The 16547-nt window shown below is 29.4% G+C and overlaps 1 protein-coding gene across 10 annotated transcripts in view; it reads left to right on the plus strand.

Annotated features, from left to right (window-relative positions):
• Positions 1 to 16547, plus strand: part of Nup107 (nuclear pore complex protein Nup107) — a 100283-nt gene that overhangs the window by 45449 nt on the left and 38287 nt on the right. For all 10 annotated transcript variants that reach the window (XR_013031701.1, XM_076515399.1, XM_076515409.1 and 7 more), the window contains 5 exons: positions 2485 to 2579; positions 3076 to 3205; positions 9327 to 9389; positions 9840 to 10022; positions 11444 to 11649. Coding sequence is in view for 9 of the 10 variants with exons in the window: in XM_076515399.1 (XP_076371514.1) it covers positions 2485 to 2579; positions 3076 to 3205; positions 9327 to 9389; positions 9840 to 10022; positions 11444 to 11649 (677 nt within the window). In the remaining variant the exon portion in view is untranslated. The remainder of the gene's footprint in view (positions 1 to 2484; positions 2580 to 3075; positions 3206 to 9326; positions 9390 to 9839; positions 10023 to 11443; positions 11650 to 16547) is intronic.

Below are 16547 nucleotides of genomic sequence, written 5' to 3' on the forward strand. Positions count from 1 at the left end.
TTAAATTTCAAATTTTTATTTTTTTTATGAACTTGACAGAACAGTCTAATCTAACTAGATTTGTTAGCAGAAACTTTATTGACCTGAGATGGTGCTTAACAAGTATCAACTTATTTTTATACTATTTGTTATTAATGGGGTCCAGTTGTTGCATCATATTGAGTTTTTTTTGTTTTTTTTTGTCTATTACAGCATTAATTATTAGGAACTATTGAAAACATTGACTGAAATCATACATTGTTTTTGCAAAATACACAGGAGTCTCCTGTAATGTATATAGTACAATTAATAGCAATAGCTGTGGTATTTTTCACATAAGTAAGAATCCAGTAATCAAAAACAGGTGAATCCACAGACAATTTGGTAGATAAACAGTGTAAGAAAATGTGTATTTTTAACACATTTTCTGTAATTTTGAAACGTTTGTAAATTAGAACATTTACTTCAAAAACAGGAAAGTAGGTAAAATTGTTGCATGTATTGTTTTGAATGCTAAAAGTTGGTGAAGCATTGTAAAACAGTAGAACTACTATTTGTGATAAAACTGATTAAGACTGCTAATGAGTCTGGTATTAAATAAAAAACTTCCTGGGCACTAATGTGTTATAGACCAAAGATATGCTAGAATGCTTTTTTTACCCACTTCTTTTGTGCTATCCTTAATGGACATAGTAAGAGGAAGTGTGAAAAATACATTTTATCATAAATATTATGCCCATTATTTTATAATGCAAGTCTTGTTAAGCATAAATAAATTAAAGTTCTTAAATTAAACAGAGAAAAATAGGTACTTTGTTTAGTTGGAGTGTAACAGCCAAGTAATCCAACAATTATTAGATTAAGTGCAAAAGTTTCTTCAGTAAATTATGACAAGGTTTTGAAAGTATTTCATAGTCAGATGAGACTTAAAGTTATTGGAGCTGTTTTGTTATATAAATGGTTGGAAATTATGATAACTGACATTGTTGATTCTTGAAGCCAAATTTTTTTTAAGTTTCTAATTTTAAAGTTAAAAGAATTATGCAAACAGAATAAAACTGCTCTACACGTAAATTATATAAACAAATGTTTCATAGGGATCGATGGAGAGAGGATAATAATTTTTATTCTTATCTGGTGTAGCAGTTTCCACATTGTGAATAAATGCTGGTTTTTCTGAAAGACATGATCTCAATAGTGCTGAGAGAGAGAGACAGGTTTTTTTTGTTTTTTTTCATGAAGTTTGTTTTTATTGTTGTTAAAAAACCTGAGTTAAAGTAAAAAATTTTGACTGACTAATTTTAAACTTTATGAATTTTAACTCAGATGTTGGTCATTTGTGATTTCATTTTTTTGAAATGTGTTCATTTTAAATTTCTGGATGTCCACGATAATTAAATGTATGGACAATAGAGGTAAGGTTGTTTGATCAAGACACAAAATGCAGTGTACACCAATGTTCATTGCCAACCTGCAGACTGGAAATCAGATGAAGTTACTTTTACTATTCCATAGAATTCTAGCCTTCATGAACTTTACTCTAAAGAAAAGAATTTCAAGCATTTTTGTAGTTATGTACAATTTGCATATTCCATATGGTTAAATGTTTCTAGACTCAAGGAAAGCACATTGCTCTCTGGCCTCACCATTAGATGCAATATATAAAGTTACTGATGATTTATGACATTTCTTTAAAGTTATCATAGTTTGCCGTGTGTTATAAATAGACCAGAATTATTTTGATGTGACGTACCAAGGAGTGTTGAACATATTGTACATTTCCAGTAGATCATATCTTTTTCAAATTAATTTCATTTTGTATCTCAAAATGGCTGGTATAGGTATTAACACTTTTACTGATAAGCAGAAACAACATTTTGACATTTGAAGGTCATCTTCAGGTTTTTTTGTTAACCCAAACATGATCTAGGAAGGTCAAAACATTAATACCTATACCAGCTGTTCTGAGATGCATTTTTATTTCAAATGGGTTTCTCATTATCAAGAATTAATTTTATTTTCTTTGGGCATGTTTGCTTTCTTTTACCTCCATTTGCACACTACTTTACCACTGTTGTGTTTTCGTACTTACCTGTTAAAAAAAGTATTAAATTGGTGTCATTTGAATTTTTTTCTAATTTAAAGAAATATATAAATGTAAATATTTTTTTATTAATAAGATATAAACTCTATTCCAATTAATCTTTTAAAAGTACATTATTATTTAGTGTTTCTAAACAAAAATAAAACTTTCATAGTTTATGAGAGCATTTTATTCATCATCTGAATGATAAAAAAATAATTAACAGTAACATTTCAAAGGAGATTTAGAACATATATATATATATATTAACATACAGACATCTTAAACTGTCTTTTATAAATAAAAATAAATCTATTTAGTAAGATTGTAGAAAGCATTTTATCTATTTTTGTTGTTTTAGTTCTTTTAATGTTTTTTTTTAAATAAATTTTGTGTAACAATGTCATTATTGTGCATACCAGCTTGTTGTTGACTGGCTGGAACAGAATCATGCTGAAGATTTTGAAGATAAACACCACAACAAAGTAAAGTTCTTTTCTGAAAGTGGCGTAGCTTGGTAAGATTTATTTGACTATATACACGTCTGTGTGTGTGTGTGTGTATATATTTAGCTGCTTGCCACATGGTTTTAGTAATACTAATTAATTCACATTAGTTTCTCTGTATTTTCATGTTTCAGTTTGGTAAAAGTTATTAGAGTCCTTGTACATTATATATTGTGTTAACGAATTAACTCTCACATGTAGTTAAATAACTATGTGAAGATAAAAAGGCTTTTCTTGAGAAGCTTGTAATGCAGTACTACATTTTTGTTTTTCAACTTTTATGGTGTTTTTTTAATTTTCGTTTTGAATATTCTAACTAAAGTGTTTTTGAATGGTTATTAACATAGATAGAAAAGTACAGATCCATTTTTCATTTAAAGACAAAAAATGTATATTATTTAGTTTAACTAAAATTTACTTTCAGGGTGAAAAATCCATTTCCGTTAATATGTTGAATGACATTACTTAGTATTTAATTGTTACATTTGTTTGTGTTTTATTAAACAGGGAAAACACACTTGAAACTTTACTTAACAAACAGAAAAGGATAACAGATCCCTCGGCCATCAGGTTAATTGACGAGATGGATCCAGATGCTCCAATACGTCAACATTCTTCATTACATGATCTTGATCGGGTTAGTATACGAAGAAAGGAAGAAAAAAGAAAAGACACAATACTGTATATTGACATTGTTTGTAAAAATTTCATTTCTGGTTAATTTTTAAGAGTAAATATCAGATATCATGTAATATATACAATCAAAAATGCATATCAAAGTTTTAGATGAAATTTAAAATCAAACAGGAATTAAAAGTTATTTGAAATTGAAAAAGAATTTCAGACTTAAATGCAACATATATGTACATGGAAACTTACTTTCAAGTTCTTTTAATCATTCCGTTGAAAGAGAGGAATAAATTTACATGAGAGTTTGCACAGAAATATTGTTATGAATGAAGAAATCACAACAATGTTCTGTTTCCAAAACACACCAAAAACTGTTTCACAATTTGAGCATGTTAAAATTATTGATGAGTAAAATGTAAGTTACTTTTGTTTGTGCTAATTATTTTGCTAAAATGAAAATTTAGAATATCAAATAAATCAAAAGTGAAAGAGAAAAAAAAGTGATTTGGTACTTGTGTAAAGTAATGTAAATAAACCGTGAATTGAGCTTGGAACTACTGCAGTTCCTGCATTGAATAGCACTTATTTGTAGGTACTTTACAGATGGAAGGATCCAGTGAAATAAACGTATGCAAACCTTGTAGGAGTGAAAAAGAATTTTCAGAACTTTATATCAGCAAATATTGAAAAACAGGGTGGTAACATTATTTAAAACTTGCTTAAAGTTTGAGGTCCTTCTAAGTCACTTACCACAGCCTTTTTATGAATGAAATCATATTATCAATGGGTTAACTTCCTGCATGAATGGTAATTACATGCGTAATTAATCTTCAATATATGTTTCATAAATGCAATTTACATATTTTATGCTCATACAATTAAAAAATATGAAATTTTAAAATTTACTTATTGCACATTTGTGACACCCTGCAACTGATTGTTATTTGTAAATTAACTATTGACATAAGTCTTCCTATAGTCATGGGTCAAAGGCCATGTTATCACTTTTGAATATTCTTTCAAAATTTGATTGAGCTACTATTTTTTTTAATATGTTACTGAGTTTGGTATCATTGTCAATTATAATTCAAATGTTATTATGCATCAGTTAGTTACTTAATTCAAAAATAAATATTAAAAAGTCACATCTAAATATTGATTTATTTTATGTGATGTGGTAACACTGGCAAAAATTAGATGTTTGTAATGTCCAAATAAAAATCCTATAATGTCTTATGAATGAGATACCCAAATTATCAGTGTTGACAAGATAGGATGTAAGATATGAACCTATCTTTTCTGTTTTGTGAGATATTAATATATTTGTTGAATCAACCAAAGTAACCCATCTAAAAAGTATTTTCACAGAAAACTTTCTTTTTATTTAGATTTTAAGCCATAAGGTAAGACATTAGTGAGCTCAAAATTTCGTACTTTTATGGACCCAAATAGGGCTCAGTTACTAAGCTTGATAAATTGTAGTGCAATTCTGTGGTGTTGATACAGTAATTTATGATTTTTTGTTATTATGCCCAGCATATATAAAACTTTGAAAAAATATTTTATTTTAATCCTCCACATGTGACTAACCACATACAAAGATTCAATAGTGAAAATAATATATAAAATAAAGTTTTTCTAAAACTAAATTTGATAATTATCTGGAGATTATGAAGATTATGGATGTGAAATTTGACAATTTTATGATGCATAAAAGTATTCTTAATCTCAATCAAATTACTTTGTGTGTTGGATAATCAACATTTGAAAAGAAAAAAATGCACAAGAAAAACATTGTTCAAAAATTCTAAACTTAATACAAAAACTGGTATTTTGCATACAAAAGTCTTGTACCTTTACCAGTAATTTGCAAAATTTCATAAAGATATGTTTACAATATTAAAATTTATAGCATAAAAAACTATAACAAGCACAAAATCATTATGAAGTCAGTTCCTGGAACTGAACCTGTAGTGAGAGTTAAAGGTATTTTCAAACATAGTTTAGGAAGTGCTGTAGTTTCAATTCAGGAAACGTCTTTTTGTCATTTTTGATATAATAACACATGGGGTCATCCAAGTGTTGTTGAAAAGAGGTTAAAAATTATCTTTGGAAACATGAAGCCTACGATTAATCAATAATTGTAAAGCATGAAATATAATCAACCATATTGTAAAAATAAGTCAAACAATACATTTTGAGTTAAGTTGGAGAGAATGACTACTTTTAAAGAAAATAAATGATGATAGGCCTAATGTACACAAACAGCATATTTAGACAAATGCTAGGTATATTGAATTTTCAATAAATACTCATTTAAGATCAAATTTGTAAAAATTAAATGCAGTACTCTATTAAATTGTTATGCAGTAACAGTGTATTCTAAAGATGGGTTGTATGAGTATTAACACTAATTAAAATAAAGTACAGAACAATGTTTTAATCTTCTTAGATCATCTTCAGGTTAAAGACAGATGTCTTGGGTGCCAAACTTTTCAGTATTTGTCAGTTTTATAAGAACATGACATCCTTTATCTCAGAAACTTCCACATTTTTTGTCAGTTGTCAAATGTGAGGTTTCTTGAGTGGCAGCTTCAGTTACTCTCACTTATTGCATTGTGCCTCAGCAGAGGGTTTCAACTTCTTTTTATCTGTAATTATTTGCATTCACATTTTCCACCAACAGGATTTACACCCTGATCCTGAGCTTTGTCTTTGTGGTGTTTTCCCCCTTGGTTCCTCAAAAAAAATAAATGGGGTTTTTGTTTGATTTTTATTCCTCACATATGGCAGTTTCTTGTCAAGTGCACAGTGACATTGAACATCCTCCATGTTCTCTTTTTTCATCTCTTGGGGAGTGGATCATTGTTCTATGCTGAAGATCTGTTGTGCTCTCACATGTTCCAAGCTGGTTGATAGTTCTGCCAGGACCTCTGCTTTAAAGATGTTAGTCTGTGTACGTCATCTGGGGCTTCATCTTTGCACAAAAGCTTTCCACACTTTATTCCAGAATCCATATATTGAGTCCCACGAGTTTCCTCTTTACCTCTGACATTTGCAAATTTCTTTGCTACATGCTGCTCAGATTTAATCTTTATCACAGCATTCTACCTTCCTTCATCAGTGGGCTGTGGTCTTTTGGAATAGATTGTATGCCATTCTTCCTCTTGGTCTAATTATTCAGGTACAGCTGGCTGAATTGGTCTATTATTGTGTGATGCTGCTGAGTCTGATCATCATGATATCCTGCCATAGTTCATTATCTTCTCTACTTATGACCTTTGTTTGAGTTATCTGAGGAAGGAAGATGGATATTCCCAATTGGAAGTGGCAAGTGTACCATCTTTTGTCTTCCAAACATTTTTTTGAGTCATTCTTCTGTTCCCATTTTTACCGATTGTTTGAAATCAGTCAACACCATGGGCTTTGCCATGGCTTACTGAGCCTTAGTTGTTGCTTGCAGGATCTCCCTCTATATTTTTTCTACTTACTGGTGAGTTGTATACTATATCTGTTGCACTGAACCACATAGAAGTTAAGCAGCACACTAACTGTACTATTCAAATAGCCTCTCTTATCTCTCTTCCATCCTTGAAATCACTTTGTATAAGTTTTCACTTAGTTCTCTTAGACATTCAGAAATGGCTGGATTAGTTTTCTCTGTCATCCTTTTCTTTCCAGTTTCTCTGGATACCTTCCCATATTGGTATCCTAGGAAATGATCATGTTGATATTGCAGCTAAGTTTGTCTGCTGTGCCTGTCCTGTGTAAGAACTATAGTTCTGTGACCATAATATAGCTTTATGCTAGTTGGCAGTTGATTCGGGGTGAGCAACTTCACAATAAGCTCTTGTTGTTTTGTCAGCTAGTATCTGTAAGAGTCAATGAGAGAAAGTTGTCTTGGCTAGGCTATGTGTTAGGCAAAGTTTTTAACTCGTTTTTTTTCTGTAGGACTAATCTGTCAGTGTATGACCTCTTTTGACACACACAGTTTCTTATGTTTAACTTTTGTGTTGTCATTATGAATGTGAATGGCAACACCAATTTAGACATGCTTTTCCTAAGGGTTTACTTCTGTCATTGGATAATGGAGAGTGTCACCATTGCAAATGTGACAACTTGATTGTATTTTTAACTTTTTTTTAGACTATTGGCTTTTTTACTTCTATTTAGATTGTTTCCTAATTTTTGGCCACTGTTTATTTTTAGCTTTTCTTTTTACACTGTATTGTATTTTATTTGTATTTTTTAAACTGATTATTTGGTATAGACAGCATAGTTGCCTTGTGCTATAAAATCTTAACCAATCAGTGAAGATCATCTTCAGAGGCTGATTGCTATTTATTCTTTTCGTTATCCAAATACTTCCATGCTATTTCAAGCATTTTGAGATTTGGAATTTGTATACGCCACTCCAGAATGTCTAACATTCCACTTTTATTTTAGCAGTTTGATTTCATTGGTTATATTTTGAGGATTATTATTATGTTATAAAATTAACCTGTCATGTAATGTTTATCTTTCTGAAAACTGAATGTGATATATTAGTTAATTTTATATCCTTTGATTCCCATTTGTTTCTATTGCTCTTGAGATCATTCTTTATGTTTGACCAATTTTAATCTCTTTGCCTTATTGCTTTTATGTAGGAAAGGTTTTTGACAATCACTTGTTTGTTTAAATCGCTTTTTGCTAAGAAACTTCATACAGTGGAAAAATGAACATGTACTTCTGAACTAGTAGAATACTGGTTCTTGTTCAAATATTTTACTAGATTTTTCTGTTAAGGTATTTTCTTGTACTGCTTATTTCATTTAGTGAGTGTTTTGGGTTAACATTTCATTTATAGTATTGAAGCAGTTTTTCTGTATTTCTTAGTAATTTCTTGGATTGCATATGACATTTTATGAGCATTATCATACTCACTATAACTTGGCTATATTGAAACCAAATTCTAAGTTAACTGTCTATTGAAATTCTAGACATTTCATGTTTAACTGTTATGAATATAAGACTAAAGTGACCAGTATTTTACAATATATAGGAAATTTTACATTTAAGTATCATTTTGTGTTAATGAAGTCAAAAGCTGTAAGACTAAAACTATTACATATGTTCATTGCATATACTTTTAAACTGTTCAAAATCATATTAACTCCATTAGGAGTTTTTGAGCAAACTATGTAAGTGTGGCTTAAAACTTTTGCATAGTACTGTAGACATGGCTTTTTACTTAACATTGTTTCTTTGGTTGATGGCTTGATTGTCTTTAATGTGAAAGCACTTCCCAGTATTGGAAAGAAGTATGAAATCTCCACAGAATGGATAAAAATGCAAATATTATAGCATTTCTCTCTATCCTGTTGCATGAAAATGAATTATCCAAGAGTATAATTATATTATAATTATATAATTATTATATAATGATTGGCTATCATCCAACCAACCAGGCAGTGCCACAATGTCTGGGATCTATAAAAAGTCATTTATGCTATTGGCAGTAGAGTGAAGGTGGATGCATGACTTACAGGACAGAAATGGCAAATGACAATTTTTGGAATTCAGAATTTTGGTTAGTGAAGGATACACTGTACAACATTTTGAGGCAGTGTTTAAGTGAGAACTGTATGGAAATTGAGGAAGGAAGATGGAAGCAGTAACACTGATAATATGAGACCAAGGTATAGAATCCAAACTCCTTGTAAGTTATGTGAAGTAACTTTGGGCATGTTCTCTGTGACACATTAAAATCCATGTGATATCTTGCCAAATGACACAGCTTTAAATCCAGATGTTAATGTTATCACCACAACATTAAGGTAAATTTAAGTTTGTGGCTTCATTGAATGTAGCACTGCTTAAAAATTAAAAATTTGGTGGAAGAAACAAGTCAAAATGCTGAAATATGCATAAGACATCAAATAATTGGATGAGTAAACCTGCAGTGCTCTGTATAGTTGAATAATAGTTCAATTTTTGATAATTTGTATGTAGAATTTGTCAGATGAAATAATTTTTTAAATTTACAAATAAAAAAATGTTTCAAAACTGCATTTTTTCCAAAATTGAATTCTTGCTTGGTGTTGTTGGTATTTATGTAAATGTATAAATATGTATATTTGTAACAGGAAGATGAAGACAGGCTTTTGAAATGTATGTTTGCACATGTTCGAGCTGGTCAGTTGGATATGGTAAGCTTGCATTTTTGTTGGTGGACTGCATTTCCTTCTTCATATATAAATTTAAAAAAATTCTATACCCTGTTTATTTTTTTAAGGCTTCAAATATTCTGCAATTTTCTGCATAAATATTTTGTTGTAAAATCGTGTTTTTATTTAACCTACATGTAAGAACTCAGTATTGGTTCTAAAATAAAGAAGTATATGTTTTCAACTGTAAAATTCCAAGTGTGCATATTTATAATGCTCATTGTTCATGTGTGCTTTATTACAGTGAAAAAAAAATAAATTAGGATACAGTGTGTTCTAGATAATTGTATGGAAATTGTACATGTTGTCTTTTGTTTACACATGCATAACTTGTAAACAGTTAAAACTTTTAATTGGAAGAACCACTGCTCATGTATTTGCATTAGGAGAAGAATGTGAACAGGTTATTAATTATTCATGTATTATTTGTAGGCTCAGCAACTAGCTAAAAATTGTGGATATGTGTGGCTAGCTGCTGCATTAGATGGCTGGCGGCTACAGCATGATCCAAACTATGGAAAGATGATTCGTGATGGAGTTCAAATACAACCACTTGAAGGAAATCTTAACAGTCGGGATGTATGGAAAGCTGTATGTTGGAAGGCTGCTGAAGATGTATGATAGTTTCTCATAAATAACCTTAAAATAAAACAAATAAGTAGTTATACATTCATCTTTTTGTTGTTGCTTACATATTCATTTTGAAGGTTTTGAACTATGTATTGTTTAGAATCTGAGGATAACAGTTTAATATATTTATTTTATATTGACAAAGGATAACAGGTTATTATTATTAATTTTGTTGTCTAGGGATAACAATTTTTTTTCACATTTATATCCTTGGATGCTGTTCAATAAATTTATTTTACATATTTATTGTATTAGCATTTGAGGATAACAATTTTTTTAATGTGTTTCCTTAATGGTTGACTCAAAAAAAACAACAGCAAAATTTTGGATTTTACTCTATTTTCAGAGACCTGTTTTTGAAATTAAATGAATTTTATGAACATACACCAAAGTATGAATAAAATGAACATTCAGAATTCTCTTAAAGATTGACTTAGGGGTATTAAAACATTGCACATGTGGTCAGTTTTGAAAATATTTATTTCAGAATTCTATTTATTTGCAGTTTGTTATTAATAATGTGCAAGTACTTGTTATGCAATAGAAGTATAAACACAATACAAATATGAGAAAAATAACATCATAAATAATAGACGAAATGTTGTACAATTTTCTCCCCAGTATAATATAAACACAACAAGCAGATAAGTTTTAAGATGTTGTAAATTTAAACAACGGCAATTCAGTTTTGATTTATTTTAACAATGTGCATCAGTTTCATTTTTCAGTTTTAGGTTTAAAAGTTTAAATTTTTTCAAATTTTTAATGAAAAAGTAAATTGGTAAATATTAATACATTTATGTGATATCTATTACTATAATATCACTGCAGTTTGAGGACTGGATAAATATCATACATCTGTATGTCATCTGTGATACCAGTGAAATTTTGAGGTTATTGAAGCATATATTTTCTATAAATGAGGAAATGTATGCAGTTCTTCTCGTGTTTGGTTAATATTGTTGTATAGAAAATGTAAAACCACTATTAATGTGTGGCAGACCTTAATTAAGAATCAAATGACAGAAAATTTTTTAACACAGAAATTTAGGATCACTAATTTAATTTTTCCCTTATCTCTTTAAAAAAATTATATATTGAGTAAGTTTTAAATTCCTTAGTTTGCCATTTAAACGTTTTTGGAGGTGGTGGGGCTGGTAGATGTTATTTGTTCCACGGTGATCCTGTTAACACTGAATAACTTAATATACAAATATACTTTTTAAATTGCTCTTTGAAATTTATGTTTAAAGAGTTTGCATCAAGTGAGTTGTATGAAGAAATACCAAAACATATCCTGAAGTCAGAAATGATTATGAAGTTTAATACTGAAATTTATTTCAAGATTTTATCATTCATATTTTATTTTCAAATAGAGATTAAAGATATTACTTGCTAAATTTTAGGTTCGATTACCAGTTTACGAACGTGGAATGTATGCAGCTCTGAGTGGTAACTTAAAGAACCTTTTACCGGTCTGTAGTACTTGGGAAGATGATCTGTGGGCTTACATGCGAGTTTTGACAGATGTGTACATTGAACAAGAGATCAGAGGATCAACTCAGCAGGAAAAAACTTTAGAAGAACTTCCAGTTCTATTCTGGGAACAAATGTAAGAATTCTGTAAATAGTGTATCAAAAATCTCGGGACACGAGTAAATCATCAGTTTATCCAAACTTCATCACATGAGGAAAACACTACTATATCAATAAGTAGAAGTAAAACAGTTATATTTCAAGACTCTAAATGTATATGTAAAACAAAATATATGAAAAATGTGAAACTGTTTGTAAAGCTAACACATAAAAAAACTCAAGATACATGTAAAATATATCAAGAACATCAAAGTACATGTAAAACAGTAATATATCAAGAACCTCAAAGTACATGTAAAATAGTAATATATCAAGTACCTCAAAGTACATGTAAAATTGTAATATATCAAGAACCTCAAAGCACATGTAAAATTGTAATATATCAAGAACCTCAAAGTACATGTAAAATTGTAACATATCAAGAACCTCAAAGTACATGTAAAATTGTAATATATCAAGAACCTCAAAGTACATGTAAAATTGTAATATATCAAGAACCTCAAAGTATATATAAAAGAGTAATATATCACAAATCTTAAGTACATGTAAAACAGTAATATACCAAGAACCTCAAAGTACATGTAAAACAGCAATATACCAAGAACCTCAAAGTACATGCAAAACAGTAACTTATCAAGTACCTCAAGGTACATGCAAAACAATAACATATCAAGAACTTCAAGGTACATGGAAAACAGTAATATACCAAGAACATGAAAGTACATGGAAAACAGTAATATACCAAAAACATGAAAGTACTTGCAAAACAGCAATATATCAAGAAGCAGAAGGTACATGCAAAACAGTTATATATCAAGAAGCAGAAGGTACATGCAAAACAGTTATATATCAAGAAGCAGAAGGTACATGCAAAACAGTAATATATCAAGAAGCAGAAGGTACATGCAAAACAGTAATATATCATGAAGCAGAAGGTACATGCAAAACAGTTATATATCAAGAAGCAGAAGGTACATGCAAAACAGTTATATATCAAGAAGCAGAAGGTACATGCAAAACAGTTATATATCAAGAAGCAGAAGATACATGCAAAACAGTTATATATCAAGAAGCAGAAGGTACATGCAAAACAGTAATATATCAAGAAGCAGAAGGTACATGCAAAACAGTAATATATCATGAAGCAGAAGGTACATGCAAAACAGTTATATATCAAGAAGCAGAAGGTATATGCAAAACAGTTATATATCAAGAAGCAGAAGGTATATGCAAAACAGTTATATATCAAGAAGCAGAAGGTATATGCAAAACAGTATTATATCAAGAAGCAGAAGGTACATGCAAAACAGTAATATATCATGAAGCAGAAGGTACATGCAAAACAGTAATATATCATGAAGCAGAAGGTACATGCAAAACTAATATATCATGAAGCAGAAGGTACATGCAAAACAGTAATATATCAAGAAGCAGAAGGTACATGCAAAACAGTAATATATCAAGAAGCAGAAGGTACATGCAAAACAGTAATATATCAAGAAGCAGAAGGTACATGCAAAACAGTAATATATCAAGAAGCAGAAGGTACATGCAAAACAGTTATATATCAAGAAGCAGAAGGTACATGCAAAAACAGTAATATATATCAAGAAGCAGAAGTTACACGTAAAACCATGATATATGAAGAACTTCAAAGTACATGTAAAAGAGTAATATATCAAGAACCTCAAAGTACATGCAAAACAGTAATATATCAAGAACCTCAAGGCTCATGTAAAACAGTAATATATAAAGAACTTCAAGATGCATGGAAAACTAATATTTAAAACACCTCAAGGTACATGCAAAACAGTAAAATACCAAGAACCTCAAAGTACATGTAAAACAGTAGCTTATCAAGAACCTCAAGGTACATGGAAAAGAATAATATATAAAGAACCTCAAGGTACATGTAAAACAGTAACTTATCAAGTACATCAAGGTTCATGTAAAACAGTAATATATTAAGAATCTGAAAGTATGTGCTAAACAGTAATATATCGAGAACCTGGAAGTACATGCAAAACAGTAGTATATCAAGAAGCAGAAGTTACATGCAAAACCATGATATATGAAGAAATTCAAAGTACATGTAAAAGTGATATATCAAGAACTTCAAAGTGCATGTAAAACAGTAATATATTAAGAACCTTAAAGTGCATGCAAAACAGTTTTATATCAAGAACCTCAAAGTACATGTGAAATGGTAATATATCAAGAACCTCAAGCTACATGCAAAACAGTAATATGTCAAGAACCTCAAGGTTCATGTAAAACAGTAATATATAAAGAACCTCAAGGTACATGGAAAACAGTAATATATGAAGAACCTCACATTACCCACAAGACAGTGACATGTCAAGAACTTCAAGTATACCAGTAATATATAAAGAACCTCAAAGCACATGTAAAAAAGTAATATATCAGAAACCTCAGGACACATTAAAGTAAAACATTAGAATGTTAATTTCAAGACAGAAATGAAGCATTAGTTTATCAAAAACCTTGGTATGTAAGTAAAAAATTAGCATATCAAGAACCTCAAAGTGTTAGTAAAATCTCAGCATATCAATAACATAAGGAAGAAGTAAAATTTTGGTATGTATATATATAAAAAACAAACTCAGTATACAAGGAGAACATAAGTGTATTAAAATTCTATGATCTAAGTAGAAGATTGTTATGTCACAATCTCAAGATATATGCAAAACCATTAGCGTATGAAACTTCTGGACACATAGATTTTAATACTACTAATTATTAGTAACATAGAAACATCAGGATACAGGTAAAACGTTTAGGCATTAAGTTTTTTTAAGTTTTCCAATGACTGGTGGTCTTAAGTGTAAATAAAACAATGTATTGAAGACATGATTTGGTTTTTCTTAAAATTGAAAGTGCCTAGTGTAGGTTTAGAGGCCTAAAACATTAGAAAAATAAACTTATTTACTTGCAACTCAGTAAACATGAGAAAATAATAAAATTATGCTGTGAATTGCAATGATAAAGTAACTTGTAAAAAGTGATATGTAACCTCTGCAATGGTTATTTTGAATTTTAAAATCGGTAATCTACAGAAAAATTTTATCATTAAAGTTTTTTCATAGTGCTCTAACTTTTAGTATAAATTCTTTGTATCTGAAATGATAAAAAAATGTTTAACATCCTTAAACTCTTTCTAGATTTGAAGCAGTATATTTCTATTTTTGGCATTTATATTGATACAAGTTTGTAGCTCATAAACATTTTAAACATTAAGCACAGACACTTAACAAGTAAACAATTGTAATCATTAAACATTTTTAACCAAAATTTTATTTCTTGAAAAGCTTACAGTTTACAATGAGTCAAAAACTACTACTTAACATCGCTGTATACCCTGATGTTAAAAAATACGTATGTAACTGTAGCCCTAAAAGCCAGATTTTACACATTGATTTACATTTTGCAGATTTAAACTATATTAATTTGCATTTTTTCCATGTTCTTTTGTTATATCCATAATTTTGTATTCAGTGTTTCAATAATTCTGATATTGGCAAAGCTTTATTACTTAAAATAAACCTACACATTTTTGAATAGCAGCAAATACAAACACAAGCTTAATGATGTCGTACACTACAATAACTCACTTTATTGAAAGAAATGTTTGCACAGAAATATCATAGATAGTAACTATCTCATTGTATCATATGTGTAAATGTTATCTCTGTAGTTCTTATACACACTACATACAGTTTCAAACAGAGCCCTTGTTAAACTCATGCTTTGGAGAAGTTCACTTTAAGACTCCATACATAATTTCAAGTTAAAAGTTTAAACAATTATAATGCATATTGTAAACGAATAACACAAATACAAATGCACATATTTGTGGCTTTGTTAGATTTATAATTTGAAAATTGAAAACTAAGCTGAACAGTTGAACAAATATCAGTTTTTATTACAACTAAGTTGAAAAATTCATTCTTACCAAACTATATAAGCTATAAATAAGCAACAGACATCTAAAGAGAAAACAGGTTTGCTGCTATGTTTCATATGCAAGTTTTATCTTTGCAATTAAGAAGTGTAAACATTTCTGTTCTCCAAGTGAAATTTGTATTTGAGCAACTAAAGTCTGAATTAGGATTAAAAGCAAATGTTAAATTTCTGCTTTAAAATTCTACATACAAATGTTTCATTTATCATTTTATAAGTGATTTTAGAGGGAAGATCAGACAGAATTCTAGAGAACTTAATGTTGTCATGTACCTTCATAAAAAAAAAAAAAAAAAGGTACTAGATGTAAAGAGTTATTATTGCCATTGTGTTATTTGTCATTCTTTCATTCTACACTGAGGTTAAATGAGTAAGCACAGCTTTCTTTAGCTATATAATCTTAAATTACAAATGCTTCATCCAGAGAAGTTGGGACTTGCATATTTTTTCTTGTACTGTGTTTAATGCTACTGTAATATTTATTTTGTGAATATGGACTTACATTGTTGGCTAGCAACAAAAGAATAAAAATAAAATGAAAAAGTAATAAAGTTTTTGTGGTTAATACTATTAAGATAATTGAATGAAAGATTATGCCATATAGTAAACAAACAGTTAGCATTCCTTAATATGCATAAGATTGTTGGAATATTTAAGTTTTCATTAGTGTATTTAAAGAAGTAGTTTAGAAAATTGAAGTATTATGATTAAAAAATTTAAATGTAAAAAAACAATCATTTTAAAGCTCTACCTTAAAAATCAAGATTTGTTTTAGCATGTTCACTTGTATTTCAGGGTCATGTATCACGCCTTTAAAATGTGAGTGCCATAACTCCGTAACCTACAATAACTTAGTGGTATTATATGGTTTCGGTTTACACATGTTTGCCTTTAGCATATCATTTTTGGTCCACATTGTATACATACTGTGCC

This window comes from Tachypleus tridentatus, chromosome 1 (genome assembly GCF_004210375.1).
Source record: "Tachypleus tridentatus isolate NWPU-2018 chromosome 1, ASM421037v1, whole genome shotgun sequence".
Taxonomy (NCBI): domain Eukaryota; kingdom Metazoa; phylum Arthropoda; class Merostomata; order Xiphosura; family Limulidae; genus Tachypleus; species Tachypleus tridentatus.